Source organism: Passer domesticus, chromosome 5 (genome assembly GCF_036417665.1).
Source record: "Passer domesticus isolate bPasDom1 chromosome 5, bPasDom1.hap1, whole genome shotgun sequence".
Classification (NCBI taxonomy): Eukaryota; Metazoa; Chordata; class Aves; order Passeriformes; family Passeridae; genus Passer; species Passer domesticus.
In genome coordinates this window covers 81,106,592-81,119,903 of record NC_087478.1, presented here as the reverse complement: position 1 = coordinate 81,119,903, position 13,312 = coordinate 81,106,592, and the positions used below count along the sequence as shown (strand labels likewise).

Genomic DNA, 13,312 nt, shown 5'->3' with positions numbered 1-13,312 from the left:
TATGGACATTTGGAGGCAGTGAAAGATCTCACAGCAAGGCTACCATTAAATCTTTGCTGAAGAACAAGGGGAGACATCTGTGTTTCATTATCGTTGAAATAATTAACTGATTTGTGCATTACCAAAGTGAAAATTAATTTTTTTCTACTGTGAGAAAGTTTGTAAAAAGTGGAAGTCTTTAGTAATCTTCTGGAAAAAAAAAGAAAAGAAGTCTAGATTAGGCCAGACAAAGAACCAGTTCCCACAAAAGGCATGATGGAGCTATGCCAAATGTTTCTAAGAACAGAGCATTTTTTGGTTGTTTTTCTGGAGCCAAATTTCTTATGCCTTCATTCTCTCTTTTATGGGTATTAATAAGATTTCCACATAAATCTGTCTCTACTTAGTCATCCTCACCACTGTCAGACTTCAGAGTCCTCCACGAGGAAGGACTGCCAACACAAATGTTTGTGATGTCACACGAGCCACACCAGCCACGGCTCAGAACAAACAGGCCCCGAAGGTGAAAGGCCACCATAACCCTATGGAGGGGCAAAGGATTGAACAATAAATATACACAGCATTAAAATTAAGAGGGGGAGAGGTGAAGTAGCAGCAGTAATCACCTAAATGCATTTCTTGATTTGTGTTAACAAATGAAAAAGCAGTGAGCATCTTTCTCCAGTTAATACGCATTGTTAGGGCAGACTTCACACACTACTGGGAAATTTTACCTGTGCCCATCTGAAACTGCCTTCCCATGCTCATTTCACATACTGTTACCAGAGCAAACCTCTCTCTGATGTATGGAAATTTCCTCCATCAGTGAATTTTTGCATTCAAGCTTTTGCATCTAGAGCCACGTAACTCTATCATCCCTTAAAACCTGAGGTAGCATCTCCACAGACACCCATGGGTGGATCTCTCTGGTTCAACAAACAGACAAACATACACACATACCTAAAACAATCAAAAGCAAAGAAACAAAAAAAAAATAATCACCAGATGCTGGTTGAAGAAGTGAGATAAGCCAAGGAAAAAATGTCACCAGACAAAACTGCAGATGGGTGGTCACTCACAGACGAGCATCAAACAAATCTAATTCACTTCTCCTGAGATGTAGAAGCAGAACCAAGTGCCCAAAGCCCATTCTTGTGTTGTTTGGCCTGTCTTCCATGAGAGAGGAAAGGAGGATCAGATTTCCTGGACTAGAAGGCAGGGAATGAGGCAGGAAAAACCAGCTCACTGATGTAAATATTCCTAGATCAAAAAAACCTTTTGACCATTCAGAAGAGCGGCACTGAGCAAGCTGTTAGCTCAAAGCATGTAGCCATCAATATCATGACCTTTAAGTTTGCTTTTTATTAAATAAACACATGGAAAAAGAAAACAAACCTGCATACAGCTAAGAAGTTAGATATCTAAAATTTCATTAAAACCATCTGCAATTGCAGATCCAAACATTCAGAAGATAGTGTATGACATAATTATGCTTACAAGGACTGACTCACTGTTGTAGATAGCAATGCATTAAGATCACAGGAAAGATACTCCCTGGGCTATCAAGTTTCTCCCTAAAGTTCTCATCTCCTTAACCTGCTATTATAAATGATTAAGACAATCTGATTATTACTTTCATCTCAGTTCTAAAAACCTTAACCGAATAAAAGAGCCAGAGCCCCCCAGGCCAAGTTCTCATGAGTGCACTGAATGACAGCAAAGGAAGCTGTTTCATCACATCTGAGGATTTTTTGGGCTGGGTTTCTTTAAGAGCATATCAGTAAATTTTGCAATACAGTGACTTCAGCTTAAGAATCAATGCTTTTCTCAGCATCACATTACCACTTTCATTTGAGAAGAGACAATACATAAAGCAGATCAGAATGTGAAATAAGCAGATATTATTGCAGCTAGAAGAATTTTACCATTTTTTAAACACAGAAAAATTGCAGCTTCCAAAACAAAAAAAAAAATCCAAAGGTTTTTGACACCATGTCCAGGCATGCCGATATGATAAACATACAGAATTTAAACTTTCAGGGTTTTCAAAAAGTCTGCTCAAGTGGCAGATCACAGCCCAAGTCAGGAAGTCTTAAGGTTCACCTTAAGGATCTTCTTGTTCATCTATGCATAATACAAAAGGAAAAGATAATTCTAGATCCAAGGGTGATGGCAGCTAAAATGGTGGAATGAAAACCATTGAAACTATGCCTCAGTTACTATTACCAGAAGTTCATACTATCCATCAGCCCTGAATAAGATCACACATTTTAGGATTAGATTTATACACCACACACAGCAGAAGAGAAACCTGAAATAAAGATTGGATAGCTTTGAGAGGAAGGGGATGGACAATCTGTCTTTACTGCATCACTTAAAAATGCTCAGGAGCTCTCCAAGAAACATTTGTGTTTGCCATCTCTCTGTCTCACCACAACAGATGCACACAGAAAGCCAGGTTTAGATGTCCTCGATTCCAGTTAAGCCCCGATTCCTCGGATTTCCTATGAGCTGGCCCTGATTCCAAAGGTGCCTCGCCAAGAGGAAACGACAGGCTTGGATCCTCGAGAGGAATTCAAGCTGGAATATGGGATTTAGTGCTGGCACCCCAGCCCATCTAATTGTTGCACTGTTACCCCACACTCCTCCATGACCCTGCTTGACACAAACACAGCAGGCTTAGCAGGACTCAGCACTCTGCATTCCGTGGCCCAGACACCAGTTTGCAGTCCCAATGAGGCACAGACAATATTTCTCTTTCTCACTGAGCAGATTTCTTACTAAGGTCTCTGTTTTGAGGCACGAACAGAGCCCATGCTGCCTGGAATGATGAGATTGTACACACCTATGGATACACCTGCCTGCTCCTGAAGGTTTTCTGCTTCTCCACAAGTCACAGGAAAGAGGAATGCTCAAAAGGCTCATGTTCCCTTTCCACTCTCATCCCCCTCTTAGCTTCCAAACCATCTACACAGTTCCATCCCTCACATGGAGTACAGCATTAAATCCTTTAATAGAAAATGTTTATTCATTTGCAGTTTTGTGTAATCAGTAGACAATTAGGACTGCATTTAAGAATGGCACTTGCAGACGCATTAAGCTGGTCTTAAAAAAAAAAACAAACCCTCAGTAATAGCATATGAATTATCTTAAAACATTTCAGCTTGTACAGAATTCAGAATCAACAGAAATGCAGCAAGTTTCAGGGAACTGCTTTAATAAATAACAAATGTAAACTAGTCCACAGTTTCCAAGAGAATAGGTACATAGCAGCAACAATATCCTCTACACCTAAGAGAGTTTTACCAGCTAAAGCTCATTGTGCTTATCTGTAAAAATACCAGTCACCTATTTATTTCAACTGGTCTTATCGTACTTCTCACCAGCCAGAGCTCCACACTGAACAACTATCACAGCACATGTCATAGCTGAGATGGCCACTATGTCACCACACAATTTCAGAAGGCTTCACCGCAAACACAGTAACAGCTCACCTCTCCAGAAGACTTCATTCCAAACACAGGAACACCATTCCACTCCAGAGGGCTGCAGAATGTGCCCTCCTCGTCCCCCAGCCCAGCCTTTCATGCCTTGCAGTCAATGCCCTGCACCTGTGTGCCCTGTGTGCCCTCTGTGGTTGGTCAGTGCCCCTGGGCACTCCATGGCTCGTTCCCTGCAATGCTGCTCACCTGTGCTGCACAGCTGCAGCCACTCAGGGGTGAGCCACAGCCCCACCCCAAGCACCACTGACTCTGTGCCTGCAAACAACCCCTTCCTTATGCCCCAGGAGTGGCTCCAGTTCAGGCTGCACGGGGACCTCATCAGCTCCTCCTGCTCCACATGACAGCTAAAGCCAGCAGCAGTCAGCCCAGGGACACCATGGAAAGCTCCTTTATGGCTTTCACCTCTAGAACAGACTTGTGGCACCAATCTCCAAATGTAACACTAGAAAGTATAATTTGGAAGACATAAGTGGTTATTTGTTGATCAAAATCACTACTCAAGTGTTTACAAATAACTAACAAATAATTGTACAACTTGGCACAAGAAAGGAGAAATGTTTAAACAATAAAAAGTCACAAGTCAAGCAATAGTTACTAAAGCTGGCATATTAACAAACAAGCCTGTGGAAACATCAGAAAATATGATCTAATATCCAGAAAGAACCCTGTCATATGTAACTCAGGCTTGCTGACCGTGCTGTCAGAGCCAAGCAAGAACTCCATCCCTCTCAACTGCACAGTACTAATTTGTGTATATACATATATACATACATGAACATTTACATAAATGTCTATATGTGTGTGCACACATCTATAAAAACATGCTACAAAGTGTCAGGTGACATTTTCAGCAGCACAACGAATGTTAGCTTTGAATTTCTTTCAAATAAGAATCATTAGCTGTTAAAAAAAAATTAGGAAGTTCTCCCGATTTTAGGATGTGAACACAGCTCCTTCTGCACTAAGGACTGAACTGAAAGGATCACCCTGTTACCCTGGGAGGGCTGAAAATAGCAGAGGCAGGAGGAGATGATTACTAACCTTTACAAAAAGAATTTAAGAAAAATAGTGTTTTTAACAAACCTTCACTTGTACTACATGAATTTTAAAATACGACTGAGTGAGAAGGTGAAGTATCCATAGTCTCACGAGGCAGACTGCATTTCAGCACAAGCATTCCTGTAACAATCCCAGTGACAGATTCCAACTAAAACTCCAGCCACATGAAATATATTTTCCCAGTTGTCTTGTAATTATAGATGCATCCAAACACACTGAAGCTCCTTATCAACACAAAATCAGACTTTGCCAAGAGTAACCTATAGTTAGCACCACCAGTACAGCTGAAGAGAAATGCACCTGAGAATTCAGGGGAGCATCCAACAGCTTCTAGCCTTTCAAAAGTGAGTTTGGGGGGAAGGATTTCAGCATTACCACTGTAGAAATAGTGGTAGCTGCTTTGAGGGGTGGGTTTGTAGAGGAAATGAAGCAGCAGAGTCTACTCTGCAAGGAAACTCCAGTTAGATCTGTCAGCTGGTGAGCTCAAACAGGCATCAATAAGAAAGAAAAGTAAAAAGGGGAAGGGAAGTCAGGAAGGAAAGAGAAGACAGAAAACAAAAGGGGAAAAAATATTCTCAAAAGCACTTGAAACTGCATTCACAGAGGCAAGGGTAGACAGCACATAAGGCTGTGCAGCCCTATGTAATCTACACTTTCACACACAGCTCTGCACCTTTCTACAGCTGTCATCTCAACTGAGAGACAATATTCAAGCATAGACAAGGTTTCACAAGTTTTTCTCTGCAGGCAACCAAAATCTTGGGAGAGCACATCTAGATTTCTGCCCACAAAGTGGAGTAAAACTTGCCTGGACGTGGCTTTTCAGCGCATGCTCAGGCAGCAAGCAGAAAGGCTCCTGAGGTACTTCTGCAGACTGGCCTCTTCAGCCCACAGCCACACTTCAAGGTAAATTTGGGGTCTATGTATTTGCCAAGAATCAATATATTCATGTAACATCAATAACAAAACAGATGAGTGCTCTGCCTCTCCTTTATGGCATTAAACACAAACACGCGTGGGTTTATTTAAAACCATACAGCAAAAGTGGCAGAGACTCAAGGTATCTGTACTCCAGGTGAGCAGCAGTTTAGGTTATTGCTGGAGCCTGGCAGCAGCTCCTGCACACAGAGATACCAGCAAGGTATCATCAACCTGCTGGGAGTGCAATAGTTCAAAAAACAATTAACCTTCACCACTCAAATACTCAATTCTTTCCCTGTCTGGAATTCATTTCACAACTGTGCTTATGGACAAATTTACTCAAAAATCAGTCAGAAGGATGCTGCTCAGAATAAGTAATGCTCAGTTTTGAAGCTCAGTAATAACTGTTCCCCTACAGCATTACAATTTACTCAAAGACAACCAGGAACAAGAAGCTTTTTTAAAACAAAAAATAAACCCAGCAACCCTCAGTGACTTGATCCTCAAAACACAGCGATAGTTTTCCAGCAGGCATCATCATATTTATATTTCACACAGCTTTTAATGAAGCTGAGATATTTCTAAGAGGACCAACCAGTCTGAGAGGCAGGGTTGCTTTTTTTAAACTGTCAGCAGGGAGTGCCTCAGGACTTCAGCAGCCATCAGAAAAAGCATCATGAGAATATTTGAAAAGCACCACTCCTACAGAGTTAGGCAGACAAAAATCCCATTAGGGGGGAAAAAAAAATAAAAAAAAATCACCAAACAAAATGACGCAGAATATGATTTTATTTTATTTTAAAATTCAAACCAAAGCATAAATCTTGGTACAAAGCAAAGCCAACTCCAGCAACCTACAAAATACAAAAGTCAAATAAACCACTTTAACCCCACATATTTCACTGGTGGATTGGGGGTGTTAGCCAAGGAGGCCTCAGCTATACTCTGAGCTATTTCTGATATGTGGAGGTTTTGTAATTTTCCAGCCTTGTGCAGGGGCAGAAGGAGAGCCTTTAACCGTACTGATGCTCATAAATATCTTCTCCCTAATTTTTTTTTCAGTAGTTAATTGCAGTAAAAATAAAGAGTCATGCAGTGATAGATCCTTGTCAGTAGGCACTTCAGATAAAGCAGTAGAGTCTCTAAAGCACACAGAGTGAGCAACTGGGAACTTTCTGCCTAACTAGTATCAGAGTAAAAAAAACAAAAAAAACAAACCACCAAAAAACAGTTTTTCTAATCTTCAACCTGTCTGGCACCAGAAAACTATACACTTCAATAACTAATAAATACAAATGTCTAAGCTGGAAGAGCTTTGTTCATACTATGTGACATGCACATATTTTCCACAATCAGTGTCTATCTCTATCTCACACAATCAGACTTCTACAGAGCAGCTTAAAAATAAAAGGTTTGGGGGAGTTTATTTTGAGGTTTGGGGATGGGTTTGTTTTGTTTTGTCTTCCAAATTCCTTAATATTCTTTCATTTTTAGGCAAATACTTCATCAATACCCCTCAGTCAGATCTGGGTTTATGTACAATTTCAGTCTCTTCTTAGATGAGGCTCAGAAGTTTGGGCTATCTGTGGACCCTAATGGTTCTGTGTGTCTGACCAAAACTTGATACACCAGCCCACAGCATGCCTTCACTCACCCAATTTCATTTTAAAACCTCCCACACAGAAAATCTTTTCAGTGACCAGCACTGAAGTGACCAGCACATTTTCAGTGACCCGCTGACACAAAATCCTTTTCTTGACAGGTTCAAAAATGAACAATGCCATGTCACTGACCAAACTCACAACCACCAGTATCTTCCCTGTGCTGCACATTTTCCCTTTTGCTCAGCAGCCCTTGAGGTGGCACTATGAAAACATCCATCCATCCTTGTTCAACAGCAGTGAGGGACCATTTGTCCCATCAGCACATCACACAGAATCACAGGAAGGCTGGGCTTGGAAGGCACCTCTGGAGATCGTCTAGTCCACAGAGGAGGTTCCACAGGCTCTCTGGGCAGGCTGCTCCAGTGCTCAGCGCTTTTTGCTCCTATTCAGGCTGTGTTTCAGTCTATGCCCCTTGCCCTGGTGCTGGGCACCACTGAGGAGAGCCTGGCACTGTGTTCTTGTCACTCACCCTTTAGATATGTGGGTGCACTGATAAGATCCCTCTCAACCATCTTTTCTCCAGGCTAAACAGGCGCAGGTTTGCCAGCCTTTCCTGCCAGGAGAGATGCTCCAGTCCCCTCACCATCCCCACAGCGCCGTGCTGAGCCTTCTGCAGCAGCTGTCCCAGAACGGGACAGCGAGCTCCAGCTGTGGCAGGGGGACATCGTGCTGTTCCCGTTTCACTTATAAATGCTCACACCGAGTCTGGAGGTGCCAGCCTGTCCCGCCCGGGCAGGGACGCGCCGGGGCAGCCCTGGCTGTGTCACCGCAGCAGCGGGGCGGGTCCGGCACGGGCTGAGTTAAGGACCACGGACAGATTTTGTGGATGATGCTCGGCTCTTCGTGCCCGGCTGGGCTCTCGTGCCCTCTAGGGGGCCGCGCCCGCCAGCGCCGGCACCGCCCGCCCGCCGCGGGAGCGACCTTCATCGCCATCATCATCATCATCATCACCACCATCACCAGCGCCACGAGGGGATCGCGACAGGGGCCTGCACCCACACAGAGGGAGAAGAAACGCGGCTCAACCCCTCCATAATAAATAAATAAATAAATAAATAAAGTAAAAAATACATTATAGAAGTCAAAGCATGACAAAGGGGTAGGGCGCATCCTCCTTCCCCGCAGCCCCAGCGAATCTCCAAAAGCAGCTGGGAAGGAAAAGCGCTGATATTCCACCCACAACTTAAAACGCAGACAAGATAATGTATTTATTTTTTTTTTCAATTATTACTTGCAATACAAAGGACTTATGTTACCACTTGCAGCAGGGAGTACAGCAAAACTCGCAGCAGGACTTAGAGCGAGACAACTTGAACACAAAAAACTCCACGAACAAACAAAAAGCAAAAAAAAAACTCCAAACAAACCACCCACCAACCAAACAAAAAAGAAAAAAACTAAACAAGAAAAAAAAAAAACCAACCCCACCACCTTCCTCCTGAAACCTGAAAAACTACATAGTCCAAGTGAGAGGTGTTTCTATGAGTGACACCCTGACTAACACAGAAGAGACTTTGAGGAAAGTCACAAAAAAAAACTTCTTCAAAACCAAGCAAAGGAAAAGAAAATTTAAAATCCCTGCACAAAGTAAAACATGGTTTCCACTTTGTTATCTGAATCTGTGCATTTCTTTCCTTATCTGTCAAGGGATATGCTACAAGCTGTACATCTTCCATCAGACTGCCTAGGTAAATCACAGCAACTGGCTCAAAGCCTTAATTGCAGCAGTGCTCTTTTCATTCTCAAATCCTTTAGGCTGCAGTCAGCTCAGCCCCATTCCAAGCCCTGTGGTTTGCAGGCACCAGAACCCAGCAAACCTTTTCACTTCCAGGCTGAAATTATTTCTTTATATTACTTTTTAAAGAAAAAAGCCCAAGCACTATTCCTTCTATTTGCAACACACAGCTATGCCTCAGTCTCCCACAAAAAACAGCTGGAATGTGAAAACACTAACAGCAGATTAGGAGAAATTCATACAAATGTCACAGTTAATGTCCAAAACATCATGTGTCACTGTTTTTCCCCTCCAACCCCCAACAAGCTTCTCAAAACACATTTCATACACAGGGTCACTGTTCTGGCTGTTTATTTAATTAACATGACAACCCAGAGTACACAGGATTTCTTTCAGTTCCCCAGCTTTGCATTTTCACACTTCAGGCAGAAAGAGCAGAAAGTCACTACTGTACTTTACTTTTTTTGCCAATATACCATAATATACGTTTCTTGATTTAACCAATCGACAAAAATAGACTCTAAGCCCTTCGTGAGAGTTGCAGCAGCAGTTTAAACATTTTTGTGAGGCTGAAAGAGAAATGAAAAATCCCATGTAGAGCAGGTTTGCGTAAATGAAGCCATGCAAAAGAAAATAAAGCATTACATCTGGAATCCCTGGGTGATTTTTCCTGGAGCCTTTCTTTAATATTTTACACGGTTGTGTTTCAGCAAGTCACCAGATGACATAACTCCTCAGTATTCTTCAGTTTTTAGTGACCTAAATGGCAATGCCATTAAATCTTATCAGGGTAGTTACAGCTCAATAAAGCTTATTAGCAGGAGGTATATGGTATATAAAACCTCACATGTCTAATAGACACAAAGTTCAGTACCTAAATTCAATCTGCCAGCTCCCCTCTAAAATTTTAAATTTCTCAATGTTGCACCCTGATCACTCCTATTTTCAGGCCAGAGCACAGGATCCATTAAATAAATTGATTTTAATTAATAAAAATTGGTTATAATATAAGGGAACTTTTTAAGGTAAAATGAGGAAGAACCAGCAAAGGGGAAGAAGCAACATATTCCTGGCACTACCAAAGCTGTCATTATCAAACAATGAGAAGAGATAAAGCCTTAATTTTCCCCTTGGAAAAAAAAAAAAAAAACAAAAAAACCTGACAAATATATTTCTTTTTCTCCACTGTTTTTTAGATCTTATCACTGCAGAGATATCTTTGGCCATGTGAACTGTTACTGTATTGTCTTCTCAACTCCACAGACAGGCGGTGATAAGGACAGTCCCGGCACACAACTTTCCCAGGCTAGGGCTGGGAACAGGCAGAGTTACCACCCAGAACCCCATGAAAAAGAGTCATTTGAGCAAAAAGTCCCACTGCTGCTGCTGAAGGAATATAGACGAGTCTGGCACCAAGGTTACCGGTCTGAAAAAACAAGGAGAAAAGGGATGGGAAAGATGCAGCAGAATAAAACAGCCAGCAAGTCTCAAACCAACAGAAAATAAGTGACAGACCCTCAGATGCCCCTCGGGAAGGCAAAGAGCTTTCTACTGCTCCCACCGCCCAGAAGGAGGAAAAAACAGAAATACATAAGGAAAACAGAAAAACAAAGCAAAAGAGAAATACATAAGGAAAATGGACAGAAAACCTGTCTGCCTCAGGAGGCAGAGAGCACGGGCAGGAGTTTGTACGTGGAGCTGCTGGGCTGGCAGCTGGGTATCTGAAGTCTGTCTTTTGCAGCTTTCCCAAAGCTCTCTAATTTTATAAATTCCATCACCTGGGGACATGGGAGATGCTCCTCCATCAAGACTCAGCACCTTCTCTCACACAGGGTTGTGTCACCCACTAGCTGGGGGACCAGCAAGTCCTTCAGACACTGCTGTGTGCTGTACCCCTACAGCCTTCTCACTGAGGTGAAAAACATCCTGCAAAAGCAAATCAAACTACTTGCAGCAGCTGCAAACAACACATACTTGTAATAAACCCCAGGCAGCTGAAAGCTTCCCTAAATAAAACAAACAAGCAAAGCTCAAAAGCAAAATCAGGAATCAGCATGGTGTGGATTTGCCCAGCTACAATCTCCTGGGCAGCATTCCACCCACCAAGGCAAAAGCATCCCCTTGGACTGCTTTATTTGAGATTAACACATTGATCAGAGGCACAAGCCTCAGAGCACATGGGCGTTATAATATTTTAATGGGAAAAAAACAACACACAGAACACATTTCTGCTCCACTCCCCACCCCCAATAACCTCCTCTCTGCACTTTTAGGAAGAGATAAAATGTTTGCAAAAACCTGGAGAAAAATCTCCAAAAGCCATCTTCTTGGTGATGCTTTTGCATTTACTGAAAAAAAAGAAAAAAAAAAAGGCATTTCTTCATTCATTCATTCCCTGTCTTAGCCATCCATTCACAATTTTGCTCTGCATCCTCTTTCAAATGTGGCTGAGCGAACCCTCAAGGAGCTGAGCATCCTCAGCCAGCCTTGATGAAATCACAGGGAGACAACACTCAGCTGGGAGCAAGATCTGCACACACTCCTCAATGAGATCTACACACACACCAGGCTGGAAGCTTTGAATCCAAACACTTTGCCAAAGTCTGGGAAAGAGAGAGATCATATACAAAAAACAACCACAAAAAGCACAGAATTAAACTGAAAATGGGGAAAGAGCACTTTTAGCAACAACAGAAGGTTGTGTCATGGTACCATTTGAATTCTGGATGGTGGCTTTTTTTAATATGAGTTTTTCTTTTAAAATTCTTTTTGGAACTGGTAAGAATCTAACACAAGGTGTGCTAACACAATATCCATTTTGTCAGTTTGCAATTCCTGGTACTGTCCTTTACAATGCCACATAGACTCACCTTCGAGTTCTAGTAGGGAAGAATTCAGATTAAAATTGAGAGGTGTGTGACTAAAAAAGAAAAATTCAGAAATTCCAACTTTCATAGAATTTCATATTAACAGAAACAGACAGATATGAAGGGAATCAAATTCTGGAAAAAGAAAAGCTCAATTAAGTGCTCAGCAATAGGAAAGGTTACACGGGAGGTGATGGGAAAGATCTCTAAAACTTTGCCTAATGTTAGTCACTAGATTGAAGTACGTGTTTCAAAGCAATAAAGTGGATCTATTTCCTGATGAAAACTATTGGCAGCTCACAGATGTACAAACAAGACCAGAAACATTCAGGGGATGTTTTTTAAAAACAAGGGGGCAAGAAAAGGTCTGGTTTTCTTTTAAAGCCCTCATGTCTATTTTTAACATGTTATATTTAAAAACTGTCCAAAAGAAAAACATTTACCTGTACTTTCTTTAAGTCTACAGGGAGCTGTTTTTGCTATAAACATAAACTGTGTTTGCTGTAAGAGAGTCCCACTTCTCCCATCATTTCTTCGAGGTACTTACAGAGCTTTGTTTCAGCTTTTCCATTTTTCTCTCATAGTAACATTTATTTAAGAGAAGAGCTTTTAGAGAGAGGAGTTCACCTACACACAGCCACATTGTGTTAAAAGAATAATAAAATACAGAAAGTCTCCGCAAACTCCAAAGTAATCATCCATTTCTAATCACACAGAGACACAAGCTATACCAGATCTCACTATTGATTAATAGTGAGTGAGAACAAAAGAAAGAGAAATTGGCCAAAATCCTGCAGCGGGTGAACGGAACAGTTGCCAGCTAACTCCAGCCCAGCTCCAAAGCCTGGAAGTGGGAATTGCTTGGGGCAAAGCTGGCCATGTCCCCAGATAATGCACCATCAGGGAGGGAAAAGGAGTCTACCTCGTTATCCATCACCAGTCCAACCTTCCGGTAGATGCAGGAGATTTGAAATCCCTCCATAAGAGAAGACAAGGACCATGGTCACTGAGTCCTGTCTCCAAATGATTACATTTAGAGACATTAACTAAAAGGCTGCATTTATTGAAGTGTGAAAGCAAGTGGAAAATCTGTTTAAGACCTTACAAATGATTATTGTAATAAACCACCAGAAATGCCTAGCATCACCAAGTGAGCATAAATAGTTTTAATTTCATGCCTTATTGTACTTACAAATTACTCTTACACCACTGCCTCTCAGTTCCTGCTAAAGTCAGAACTTGGTCAGTTTTCTACTTTTTCACACTGTATTTGTCTGTGGTAAATATTTACTTTACCTAAACAAAACTGTTAAATAAATAAGTGCGTTTGTTGTAAAACAAGTCTCAAGTATATAAGGTTGTCAGGCCCTCTTCTAAGAAATGTCAACACCAACCACAAAGGGATGCAATCAAACAATTTCCAGAAACAAACTAGCCACCCACACCACATAGTCAGATATAGCCATTACTTGGAAAATACTTCACTGCTTATCCAGCAAGCCACCTGAAAGAAAACCTTAGATGTATGACAACACGCTTCACTTGATCACAGCGCACAGCATCCTTTTCAACACTGGGTGAAAA

General features: G+C 41.8%; 1 protein-coding gene across 5 annotated transcripts in view; it reads right to left on the bottom strand.

Annotated features, from left to right (window-relative positions):
• Positions 1-13,312, bottom strand: part of PDE3A (phosphodiesterase 3A) — a 227,101-nt gene that overhangs the window by 211,926 nt on the left and 1,863 nt on the right. Inside the window, exon 1 of one of the 5 annotated variants that reach the window (XM_064421429.1) lies at positions 3,474-3,565. The exons of 1 other annotated variant lie outside the window; for it this stretch is intronic. In XM_064421429.1, coding sequence (XP_064277499.1) covers positions 3,474-3,491 — 18 coding nt within the window. In that variant the 5' untranslated portion in view covers positions 3,492-3,565. Of the gene's footprint in view, positions 1-3,473; positions 3,566-13,312 lie in introns of those variants that run through there. 3 more of the 5 variants (XM_064421432.1, XM_064421433.1, XM_064421431.1) reach the window with 3 other exon arrangements.